The following is a 13,105-nucleotide window of genomic DNA, read 5'->3' on the forward strand; positions in this document are numbered from 1 at the left end:
TACTAGAAGTGATTGTTTCTGTTCTGCTCAACAGTTTGTCTACTACCAAAAAGCCATAATGTTACTGCAAAGGAATATTAATAATATTTGATTAAAATGTCGGAGTGTAATCTTTTAAAAATAACAATATGCTAACCTTCATTCCCTCACTTAGTGTAGCTACAGCAAACCTTCACAAAAGCCATGTCAGCGTTTACACACACAACCATCAGAACATGAGACTACAGGCCAGTATGACTCAAAGCTGAAGTAGATATGGATGGTCTAACCAACCTTTGTTGGTTCATTCGGCTGTTCATTAGTATTGATTTTTCATTTTATTTCAAGCAAATGACCAAAAGTGACATTAATCATGCTTTACAGGTATTTGACCAATCGGCTCACATAACAAAAATGTCCCTAAAAAAACCTCCATTCCTACCAAATAAAAATAAGTTAAATGTTTTTCAGATGAAGAAAATTCATATCGTTCTTGTCATGACTCTTATCAGCTTTGTTTCGCTTGTATACAGTAAAGTGAGACAGTACAAGGCACACATTAAATGTCTTTGAAATGTCACAGATGCATAAATTAACTTCATCTACTGTGCTAGAAATAGGGTTCCTAGTGCGAATGGCTGAAACTTGGTTGCTTCCGTGTTTTTCAGAAAAAGTATTTCATCTAATGCTGAACCACTAGGCCCGGTCAAGTTGGTTTTGAGGTTTTTTATAAGACTGTGGTCAAATCCATGCAACTGATGACCCTTATAGTTTGCGCCAACAGTCATAAGCAGCCCAGTCCTACTGATCTCTGCCACTTATCAATCCAAACTATTAAGTTCAGTGTGATATTTTCAGTGAAAGAGAATTCAATATCTAAATATTATGTTCTTAGACACCATGTGCATTAGATACTGTCAACAAAGCTGCCAGGAAACATTCCAGTTCGGCCGTTCCTCTGTAGTGTTCCTTTAAACCAGCCGTCCTCTCGTTTTCTGTGCACAAACACAATGTCTCCCTCCTTGAGCTCCAGCTCTGCTTCGCTTTGGGGAGGGTAGGACACCACCACACGGTACCTGGAGGAATGGTAAAATAAGATGTTTAGAAGTCAGGTAATGTTTTTTCTCAAGTTTGAAGTCTGAATGTTGATTTGTGGGTGTTAAGGACACTAAACACAATAACTTTAACGATCAAGATATAGTTTTAGAGTAGAGTCCACACAACTATAATGATAACGGCACAGAAGAATGATATCACTTTCAGAACTTTAATGCATACGGAGTAAATGTCCAGAGCTTATCATTATAGACACACCTTTTTTTCAACCTTGATATAATTTATTGCCCAGCCCTAGTATTATTATAGTTATCATTCTTAGTGTTTTTATTAAACATGCTTTTATTGTACCTTTCACAAACAATTGGTCGGCTGTCATGCTGCATGGAGAGGAGGGAGGAGCATGGCTGTCGTGGAGGCGGGGCGATTGGGGCAGGGTTGTCCTGGGAGCTGCTTCTGTGTGACACTGCATCTGTGTTCGATGAAGAGGAGGATGCAGAGAGCTCAGGATCCATCGGACAAGTCCCAGAACGGCCGTTGTGTCCTGCTGCCACTGAGCTGGCTGGAGCCATTTCAGGTCCGACTGCCCCCTGGGGCACTTCCATGGCAACAGACTGCTCCGCCTCCAGTGTAGGGGAGGATGGGGGAGATGGGCGGAGCTTCTTTTTATTAGACAGCAGTTTCAGTAGGCCTTTCTTTTCTCTCTGAAATGACATTTGATTCTGTATGAATGAAGAGATTAAATGCAAACAGTCTTTCCCACAAAACATGCAATTATCAGCACAAGATCTTTGAAGATCAATGAAAATGTCATCAACGGAAATCAAATGACATATTTGAAATATTTCCAACTAAAGTCTGTAACGCACTACACAAATTTTGAAATCTGAACGGATTTTCAAACAATAGGCACCGTACACAAATCTCCCAGAACTTTGAGCCAAAGTGAATAACATTCAGGGCTGTGTCCTCTGGGTTTGCAGAACAGTCTGAATCATAGACAAAAATGATGATTTCAGCTCTATATAACCATCCAGCTCAGCAAATGAGATGAAACTCAGAGAATTTCCAATTGCCAAATGCCTTACCACAGCACATTATAATAATACTGATGGGAGGGGAAAAAAAAGCTGTAGAGGGATCCAGGAGGCCATGAGACCTCATTTGTAAACGCTTCATTTCAACACCTTCAGTTCTTTAGTTCTCACCTTGCAGTCTTTATCCAGTCTACATGCAACACCATGATTCGAGGCTGAACCGAGAGATTTTGTGCTGCCAGGGTTCACAGGAAGTGCTACCACAGGGACAGGTCTCATAGCATCACTGTCCAAAGAAGCAGCACTAACATTAGGAGGGGTCAAGGAGGCGGCCGCACAGCCCATAGCCACACCGACCCTGACTGAGGAGGATCCTGGGCTGGAGCCGAGGACAGGTGACGCCTGAAGAACCACAGTTGTGCTAGGAAGGTAGGACACAGGATTGTGGGATTGGATGGGCATCACTGCTGCCGTAGGCCGGTCCTGACTGTGACACACAGCTGGTGGGGATAAAAGGTGGCATAAAAGAAAGATGATTTAGTTGATGACAAATTTGAGTGCCCATGATAAAGATGTTTTTTAAACTTGGTAAAAAGAAAAATAAGCCACGTTTTTAGAAGTATACTGTATGTGTATTCATGTTTCACTCTCTCTCTCTCTCTCTCTCTCTCTCTCTCTCTCTCTATATATATATATATATATATATATATATATATATATATATATATATATAAATTAATTAAATATAAAAAAATATATATATAAAAAATTCAATAATTAATTTTTTTTAATCATGCTTTTCAGGAGAGTTGTAATCTTTCTTTTTACTTTTGAAATATTTTGCGTAATTCCTCAAATGAATTTTAATTCAGAAGTTAAAAACATTTAAAAAACAACTATTTAATTATATCATGTTTTTTTAACTAATATTCTGAGTGCTGTTTGTTATTAAGTGTGTGTGTGTGCGCATGTAATTCTACCTGTCCTGACCGCACTGCGTGCCTGGTTAACGGTCATCTGTGACGTCACATGCATGAGCACTTTGGGGTGCTGTCCAGTGGATATATGTGCAGCTGATACTACAGCAGCAGGAAGTGGACAAGACGGGGTGGGATTTGGGCAGACTGGAAGGGATTTGCTGGGGTCGACACTCCCCAGGGTGGCTCCAAGAGGAACAGAGGAGGGGCTGATAATGGTGACACCACGTCCAGCCTGGGAGCAAAGGGTCAGGGGAACTTTTGGCTGACTGCTGCCAGAAACAGTTCTGCAATAAACCAAAGAAGTGTGAGCTTTTAAACTCTCTAAACTGACACTGCTATTCTTGAATCTTTTGACATTGCAACAAATATTACAGCAAATCAACAGAAACATCTGTACATAAAACATCCAAAAGAACATTTTAAGTGAATGATCATACTGTATATTTTCAGGTAATGCGTGACAATAACAAGTGAATGATTATATGTATGTAGTTCTCATTCCTGCCACAAGAGAGTGCTGAGTTTAAAGGAATGTCCCAAGTGGAAAAGAAACTTTATTGACAGCATTGTGGCCAAATGTCTATTAGCAAAAAAATAATTAAATATAAAAACATATATACACACACACACACACACACACACACACACGCACACACACGTATATATATATATATATATATATATATATATATATTTATATATATATATATTTTTTTTTTTTTTGACTAATCTCACATTTAACATTAGTTTTTTTTTCAGTTGGTAAATCAACATTATGATTGACGAGTTCTGTCAATAAAGTGTAAGTTTTATTGAACCTGAAACATTCCTTTAACAATTCCATGTGTGAACGTGACCAGCTCAGATTTATCTGTAAGTGGAGACTTTGTGTGTGCATGTGCCTGTAGGATATACTTCACTGGAAACACAGAGGACAATCTAATCTTTCCTTAGCTTACAGGGTGTATGAGTGATAACATGTACAAGAGTGTGTGTGTCATACCTGTTGACAGGACTCATGTAGTTACCAGGGAACACTCCAATCTTTCCGGTGTGCATGGATGTTCCTTTAAACCAGCCGTCCTGACAGCGCTCCAGCACCAGAAACATCTCCCCCTTCCTCAATTCCAACTCATCTTCTTTACGGGGCGTGTAGGGAAACATTGCCACATACCTGAGAGTGAATCAAGTTTCAAACATTGAAATAACACAAACCAACAAAATAAACCACTCATTTAATTCTGTTAAGTACTATTAACTGAATTATTCATTCATTCTTGTTTAATTTGTTAAAATTTACATTATATGCACATTTTTATTCAATTAAAAATGTATTTAATTTTTTTATTATGCATGTATCAATATTTAGTTGCCTATTATGCATCATAACAAATCTACTCTCAACACTAAACTGCAAAATAATTTTTAAGGACACAAAAAAAAAAGCATACAGTCTTAAAAAACTGCCTTGAAAATGACAATGTCATGAATTACGGCCATAAACATTCTCCACCCAGAGCACTATGGGCGACTCCAACAGAAATCAGGTGTGTTTAGGGCTGTGTTTAGTTGATATGCAGACAAAAGGTGAAAGGTGAGAAGTCAGGGCTCAGCTTAAGTCTCCAGAGACAACCCTATTCCCCTTAGACATGACCTTTGACCCCTCACCTGTGTGCTCAGTCACGCTCAGCTGGCATTGGGTAACAGCAGAGAGGTGAGTTAGAGATGAAAGGATCCTCTCATACTCTTTTTTTACAGTATGCATCTCTAAAGTGAATTGTTTGAAAAACAAAGTTGCATATTTAAAATGTGTGCATTTTATTTCATACTCACACTGTGGGTCTGTGACGGCCGCTCTGGTCACCCGCAGTGGGAGACGGCCTCTGACCAGCATTCAAGGCAGCAGCGCCCACAGCTGAAGACACTGATTGAGGTGGAGGAGGTGGTGGAGGAGGAAGAGCATCCTGAAATAATCAAACACACATTTATTAATATTACAACTGCAATAAAATGATGTATGCATAAGCAACAATACAATTAAAGTACATGATATCTTGAGACACTGCAGTTCTCATAGCAGTCCATATTCATTGTTATTTTGAAGTCCATTCAAATATATGTAACTCAGATGGATGTGTAGCAGGAAAGGATGTCAGAGACATCCATACAAAGTTCAGACAATGCCATAAAACCATAATCCCAATGACTGTGACTTTCCAGCTTGTGCGCTGGTTGCTAACGAGTGGGTACTTTGGCTGTGTTGGTTCCATATGGACCGAGGCACACATCTGCAAGCAGACTTTATGAGCCCCGTGGCACCACTATGAAAACAACTCACACACTGTAAAGCTCGTTTTGTTGCTTCAAGTCACCTTTTTGTTTGTTCATTTCAAGTTCTCCTAAAATGTTTTCTCTGCTGATGCTCTTGTTGAATTTGTATTAATAATTAATTTGTCTGTAATCAGAAAAAAGAAACTTTCAATCCTGTATATGAGATAAGAGAGGAAACTGATGCACACTAAGCCCACCATTACAAAAACAATGCTTTGAAAACAAAAGGAAAGAGTACCCACACAGCACTACATACACATCAATCTCAGAGAGCCATTAGTGTCCAGCCTGAGGACCACACAACTCCCTGAAATGGTGTGTGTGTGTGTGTTTGCGATGAGGGAGATGAAGGGCTATCAAATGGCAAACTGTCCTCGTTTAGCATTAGCATTTGAGTGTGTGTGCATGAGAATACAAATGTTTATGAGAATGTTAGAGGGAGAGCTGACATTCTGCTTTGGTTATTTGAGTGTGTGTTTTGACAGATTACTATTCAAAAGTTTGGGGTCAAGATTTTTTATTTTATTTTTTAAAGAAATTAATACTTTCTTTCAGCAAGGATGCTTTAAACTGATCAAGAGTGACCGTAAAGACTTATTTCATGTGACACCTGAAATGGACACTTTCATGGCTGCCGAAAATGTAGCGTTCCCAATAAAGGAATAAATTACATTTCAAAATATATATAAAAAAATGGAAAAAGTTATTTTTTATTGTGAAAATATTGATCAATATAACTGTTTTACTTTTTATCATCAAATAAATGCATCCTTGATAAGACTTATTTTTTCCAAAAATTTTGAACAGTGTACACAGATGCTCAAACTGAGGCAGTTTGCTTACCCAAGGAGAAGTTAATGTTGCATTCACAATTAAGGAGTCGGATTTAATAATGTTTTGCTGTGCTTTAAAGGAGATGATTGATATTCTGCTGCTACAGGCATGTCTGTTTTTAAGAGAATGCATTTAGTTAACTTAAGAAAATGATAAGATAAAAGTGTCAAGACTAGGACTGCCACAGTATAAGATTTTTATTACATGATTATTTTGGCAAAAAATGAGGGGGGAGGGTCTGGGGAATGCTGTTAGTCACATTCTTTTTTAACATTGTTTATTTTGTGTTTTTACACAAAATAAAATACAAAATAAAATAATGGTTATAGTCAATACCAGTATATAGTCAAGACCCCTGCATATTATATAGGGCTAAAACTTGATTCATCCCGACCCAAGAAGGAGCTTAATAATTCTGTTCATTCACTGGTTATCAATCAAACCAGAAATTCTCAAAATGGCCTGGCTGACATTTCACACAGTTATATATATATATATACACAGGTCAGAAGAATGTCATATGAATAAACTGGACAGGATGATGAAGATTTTTGACAAACTAAATCAATTTCAGGACTTTGTCAGACTCACCACTGGAATCGAGGCATAGCTGGTTTCTGGAGGAAATGTGTAAACTGTCGCTGTGGTGACAGGACTGCTGGGTGGAGGAGTAACAATGAGCCCTGCTGTGCAAATATGAACCTAAGAGGAGACAAATAAGAATGACAAGTTAAATCAGCCTTTCCTGAGCTATTCCCACTCCTATATCATCTGGCAAATGGAAGCACGTTATAAGACAGTGAAATTCTGCTTAAGGGATGACACAGAAAGGCACTGAACCGAGAGAAATTTGGGCAGATAGCCATACACTTATGTGCACCCGATGACTTCTGTTTAAACAAACAAACTTTAATAGAACAAGACAACTTTAGAGCCACATGTCAACCTACATTTGTTCTTCATGCCTGAAATCAGTTCAGCAAAAGAACAAGATTGACGGCCGTAAAACATCACGACCAATGAGAACCTGCCTTCGGGAAACTTAGTCAAGTGTCAAAATAATATACATCCCTAATCCTATCCAATACCTAAACGTAATAACTACCTTACTAACGATTAATTAGGAATTTATTGAGGGAAAAGTCTTAGTTAATAGTGAATATGTGTTTCCAATTCTAAAGTGTTACCACTGGTTGCTATTGCTATATATTTAACAGATAAACACAGCTGTTAAAATGCATAAGAGAATAAGCATAGGAGAAGCAAAAGAGAAAAAAAACTTTCAAAGGCTAGTGTAATCAACACAACTAAAAACAGAAATAAACTGTAAATTGCATTCCTTGTGTTAAATTGTAATTAAAAAATATGTGGAAAAAAAACAACAACACAGGCCTTAAAATCCCATCCTGCCTTTTTGAATGGTTCAATAGAACGGACTCATAAGAGTCAACTGTCAGCAAAACCAATAATATACTTAATCATTTCATATAGCAGATTCTTAAAAGTGTGACATGAACTTGTTTTTCTCTCTGCTGTTTTTGTTCAGTGATCAATCACATGGTATGTATCCATAACCAAATACCCATAAAACAAAGATGGCACCCTTCAGGGGGCATCCCTCCACCTTTGCAACTGCCAGAGTCTCTAGCTGTTTTAGCTTTCCTTCATGACTAACAAGAGGTCATACATCAGGAATAAAAACTGGAGCTTTATGCCCAGACTTTGTCAGAAAACATTAACAGCACATGGATAGACCACCTAGAGCAATCAGGAGTGTGGGTGGTGTATCTCGTGTATGTTATATTAGGCCCTCAGATGTTGGGATCACAGGGCTTCATACTGAAACCACAGAAATAAACACACATTTTCAGGATAAACCAAACCTCTGAGAGACACTACAAACAAGCCAGAATCTCACAGATTTGTAGGTTCAAAGGGACGCGCTGCTGAAATGTTCTGTGCTGTGACATTCAATATCTGGATCAGGTCCTGAGCGACTAATGTGCTCTTTTTGAGTGAAAACACTTCAGCTGTGCTACAGCAAATCAGACACAAGAGTCTTCAGACAGACATTCCACAAAAAAAAGAATGAAAAACTCTGCACCTTCTAATAGTATCTAGAGAGGAGCTCAAAATAGTCGTAGTCGTCATCAGAAAATATGGACATAATTATACAGAAATGATAGCATCCGTAATTAACTTTTAAGTTTGATTCAAATTTCTTTTATCTCTGTCTGAGGGAAATGCAACCTTTCTGCATATTGTACAAAGGTGGGTAGTAACGAGTTACATTTACTTCGTTACATTTACTTGAGTAATTTTTTGGGGTAACGAATACTTTTCGGAGTATATTTAAAGATGGGTACTTTATACTCTTACTTGAGTAAATTTTTGGGGAAAAATCTGTACTTTTACTTCGTTACTGTGGGCGACGCTCCTCTCGTTACTTTATCTTAATGCAATAAATGTTATAAATGCTTCAGTTTATTCCAAACGCGCCGTCTACTTTTCTCTGGGCAATGAGCGATGCCCATTCGCGAATGATTCATTCTTTTGAGTCAATTCTGTTAAAAAGGCTTGATCAAACCAATTGGCAAACGAGTGAATTGGTTCATGAATCAGTTTGAATGAGTCGTTCAGTTCCCTGCCGCACGCGCTGAGCGTCTGAAGTGGTTCACTCGGAGTTGTAACGTTTAACATCAGCAGCGTTGAAAACGTGGCTGGAACTGCACTGAATTGAAATCTGCAAAGGTTATTATTTGCTAGCGATGGAGATCCTTATTAGATGAACACCGCGTGTGCTGTCTACTGTTTAACAGGTAATAACTTGGGCTACATTCGATTACAGTACACGATACCACTGTGACATTAGTTTGTTGTACGTGTGTGGCTTATAACAGAGGGGAGTCAAGTTGAATGCAGCTTCCAAAAGACAAAACATAGCCGATTAAGATTTTATTAATTTTAATACAATCTCACTGATGCAAGTACGTTCAGCGAGTCATATTATCAGCTGCTAAATTCAGATCTGTGATTGCTTGCTGGCGCTGAGCCAGAGATAGATGCGTTTATACAGCGCTGCGCATTATAACCAATCACACATGATTCTTTTGAGCTGATTAAAGCATTGGCCAATCAGAGGCGTTCAGATGAGTCATCGCTAAAATACCGGTGCTTCCTTCACTCGCTCACTGACTGAATACCTCTTTCTGGCGAATTCTCTCGCAGGAACAACAAAGTGCAGATATGTGTACGAATCTTTAATTAAGATATTGATTTCACAGTGTTAACAGTTTCAGTGATTTTAATGGGAGTTTCTGAGAGTGATTGAAATCTAGACTGTCAGTGAAAATTATCTTTAATAATGTAAATGTTATTTGCTCTCTTTCTGAACAATGAAAGATTAGTAGCAATATTTATATCACATTAACTTTCAATGTTAAATTCACATTTAATATAAAGTCAGTCGTATTAAAAATATGTTATGGCATGACACCTATATCTGTTACTTAAGTAAACAGACAGGGTTTTATAATAAATTACATAAATTGGAGTAAAGGCTGATGAAATATATACATTTATACACGCACACATACATTACATACATTTTATCTATATATCTAAATAAAAATAGGCTCAGTATATATAACCCAAAGTAACTAGTAACTAACTACTCGAGTAGATTTTTTATCCGATACTCTTTTACTCTTACTCAAGTAACTATTCAAGACTAGTACTTTTACTTTTACTTGAGTAAATATTTCTAGAAGTACTTTTACTTTTACTTGAGTACAGTTATTGGGTACTCTACCCACCTCTGATATTGTATAAGTGTCCTGGGGTAAGATTTGTCATTAATGATATGACTTTCAACGCTTTTCACCTCAGGTCCAGTCCAGATTTAGATCTGTACTTCTCACTTCATGACCTGAACGTCCTCAAGCCAAGAAGCACAAACAACAGGCTTCTGCCGCTTAGTCTGCTAAATTCATTACCATGAAATGAAATGAACATGAAAAAAGGCCAAACCATTTACAATCTGAAAGAACTGACATAGCTCTCCATGCTAAATAACGTCATGTCATTTCACTGGAAGATTGAGTTATGATTAGAAAATTCAAAAGGTCAAAAAAAAAAAAAAAAAAAAACCTGGATAAATAGTACACAATAAGATCAATAACGTATTTAGAAAATAGGAACAATTTTTATATCATACCAACTTTAAGATACTTAAAACATGAGAATGTAATGACCACTGTGATACATAAAAATATCAAATCAACAAATTATGCATTTCTGCACTAACTTTAGCAGAAAGTGTCTTCTCCATGAGCATGTTAACCTGGGAGCTAAAGCGGAATGTTTTCTCCACAGAAATCTCTAAAAAAGTAAGTGCTGGAGGAGTGTGTTGCAGTACACGTGAATCTGTGTGTGTGTGTGTCTGTGCAAACAGCATATCTCCCTGCCACAGGCCCACTCAGCTTCAGGGTACATCTCCTCTCAAGTCGCACCCTACAGGTTTGATTGCACAAGGTACTGAGTGAGTCAATGTGTGGGATATGAACAAACTGGAGGGCTCACAAACTCTCACAAATACGGTTATTCTTGTTGACGCACCACTTCCTGCAGGTGATAATGACATCAGCGACTGCTGGATTGGATCAAATAAGCCAACAGCTGGATGATAAATCACAGCTGCGTACAGGCCTCCATTTCCACAATGCTTAAATCATGCATGTTTCCTTTGCCAAATACTTGTAGTAGTAACACACTGTAATTCAACCCCAAAAAGCCATATAAGATTAAAGGCTCAGTTCACACAAAAATCTAAATTCTGCCAGTATTTACTCACTTTAATGTGACTGACATTCTTCTGTGGTAAATAAAAAGAAGATATTGTGAAGAATGTTGGAAACCAAACAACAATTCCTAAGTTAATCTTTAATGATCCACAGAAGAAAGCCAGAAAACATGAGAGTGAGTAAATAATGACAGAATTTGCTTCATTTTAGAGTGAACTATCTCTTTGAGGTTGACAAATCTGAACATTAGGTATGTAGTACAGTATCTGTATTATTTTACATGCTCAATTCATAACTGAAACAATTTCTATAGCGCCGCAATTCATGACGTTCAGTCTTGCTGACCTTTTCAAATGTGTTCAAATGAACTTGACATTTAATTTGATAACTTCATTCCTACATCTGCCACTGTCAGTCCTGGGATTTTGTCTCATCAAACTGCAGTTTTAAGATCTACAACAATAACAGGAACATATTTGCATTTGTTCTATGATTTTTTTTTTTAAGACAGAAACTTGGAGGGCAGGTCGAAAACTGTGTGCTGAAGTGAACACTGCTGCTGTCGTTTTCTGCCACTGATGACAACCGCAATGACCGAGTAAAACATTAAAACACACTCTAACGAAATAAAAACTCCTGTTCAATAATCAGAGACACATCCCTGCTGTGTTTCATAAAGCAGTTGGGACAAAATCAGGCAAAAAGCGAATGTAATAGGCGCCTATGCTTCTTACTCTCTTTCATCACTAAACATCTACACATCCTCATCCTTCAAAATGGCCTCTTTCCCTCCAGTTTCTTTCCCTCAAACCAGAAATATATGAGAAAGCAATAAGTCTGTGTTTCATACATTCTAAATGCGTCACAAAAATCATGTAAATCGATACATCACTCTCATAAGAGGGCATAACTGCTGCCACATAGGAGGGGGATCACTTTACAGGCTTAAATAGGCTTTTATGAGTTCTGGATAATTATTAGTGCTAAAATGCCTAGATGGGAATGTTAAAAAGAGCGTGAGAGAGAAAACATGGGCATGCAAGAGAGGAACAAAAAGGGAGCAAGAATGAGAGAGAGAGAGCAAGAATGAGAGAGAGAGAGAGAGAGAGAGAGAGAGAGAGATACCTATATTCATACTAGATGACAAAAACAACAGATCAATTGTCATTGTGTTTTGCTCTTGTTTGGTTGCTTGACAACATTACTGGTGAAAAAAAAATGCAAGTAGGATGCAGGAAAAAAATAAATGAAACAATTTGCTGCAGTATGAAAAAGTAAAGGAAAAACTGGGACAAAAAAAAAAAATGTCCAATTATAGACTCATAAACAGACTGCAGATGATAAATATTCTGGTAACACATGCAGGAAATAGACTGGTTTCTTGTGCAAATATACTCACTAGGTGCGAGTACAAAACACAGTGCTGGTTACATATTAACACATGATTACGAATTCTGTTGCTTGAGAAACTGTCTCTCGTTCTTAAAGCGTTAACACATGTTCGCTAAAGCCACCACACATGCTTCCTCATTCCATCTGCACCAAGTATTCACTCAATCGGGGTCAGCTTTCACAACACCCCGTCTCAACCACTCCTTTATCACCATGAAAATGGATCCGAGAGCATACAGACAGGCCGAAACTAAGAAGACAGAAGTATAATGTGTCTTCTGTTGTGTGTTCAGTGTTTTGTCCCACAGAAGAGGACTCCAGAGACGTTCTTGGGCAGGTGATGATATTATGGGGCAAACATCAGGGAGAAACATTTTCCAGTTAGCAGCGTGCTTCTTATACTATCAAATGGCTGTGCTGATTTAAATATAGTGGTTCTTTTGTGTTTGTGTCGCAAGTTCACTGACGCAGGTAGTGACGATTCTTTCCGGCTAATCCGTGATCAGCAGAGTTTACACGTCACGTTTTGGTAATGGTACAGTTCACTTGGAACCTCAGCAGAGTTGGTACCAAAATAAGTACCAGGAACCAAGTACTGTTCCCAGTGAACCCCCCCCCCCCCCCAAAGTGAACCATACCGAACTGTGCTATAACATGCAGTGGGAAAGCACCATAAGAGCCCCCTTCCACAGCA

General features: G+C 38.1%; 1 protein-coding gene across 2 annotated transcripts in view; it reads right to left on the reverse strand.

Moving 5' to 3' along the window:
- Nucleotides 1–305: 305 nt before the first annotated feature.
- Nucleotides 306–13,105, reverse strand: part of LOC132092518 (E3 ubiquitin-protein ligase SH3RF1) — a 48,058-nt gene continuing 35,258 nt past the window's right edge. For both annotated transcript variants that reach the window (XM_059498779.1, XM_059498780.1), the window contains exons 6-12: nt 6,809–6,919; nt 4,886–5,016; nt 4,056–4,226; nt 3,053–3,336; nt 2,244–2,572; nt 1,387–1,739; nt 306–1,055 (exon numbers count right to left, since the gene is read on the reverse strand). In XM_059498779.1, the coding sequence (XP_059354762.1) occupies nt 887–1,055; nt 1,387–1,739; nt 2,244–2,572; nt 3,053–3,336; nt 4,056–4,226; nt 4,886–5,016; nt 6,809–6,919 (1,548 nt within the window). In that variant the 3' untranslated portion in view covers nt 306–886. The remainder of the gene's footprint in view (nt 1,056–1,386; nt 1,740–2,243; nt 2,573–3,052; nt 3,337–4,055; nt 4,227–4,885; nt 5,017–6,808; nt 6,920–13,105) is intronic.

This window comes from Carassius carassius, chromosome 18 (assembly GCF_963082965.1).
Source record: "Carassius carassius chromosome 18, fCarCar2.1, whole genome shotgun sequence".
Taxonomy (NCBI): Eukaryota; Metazoa; Chordata; class Actinopteri; order Cypriniformes; family Cyprinidae; genus Carassius; species Carassius carassius.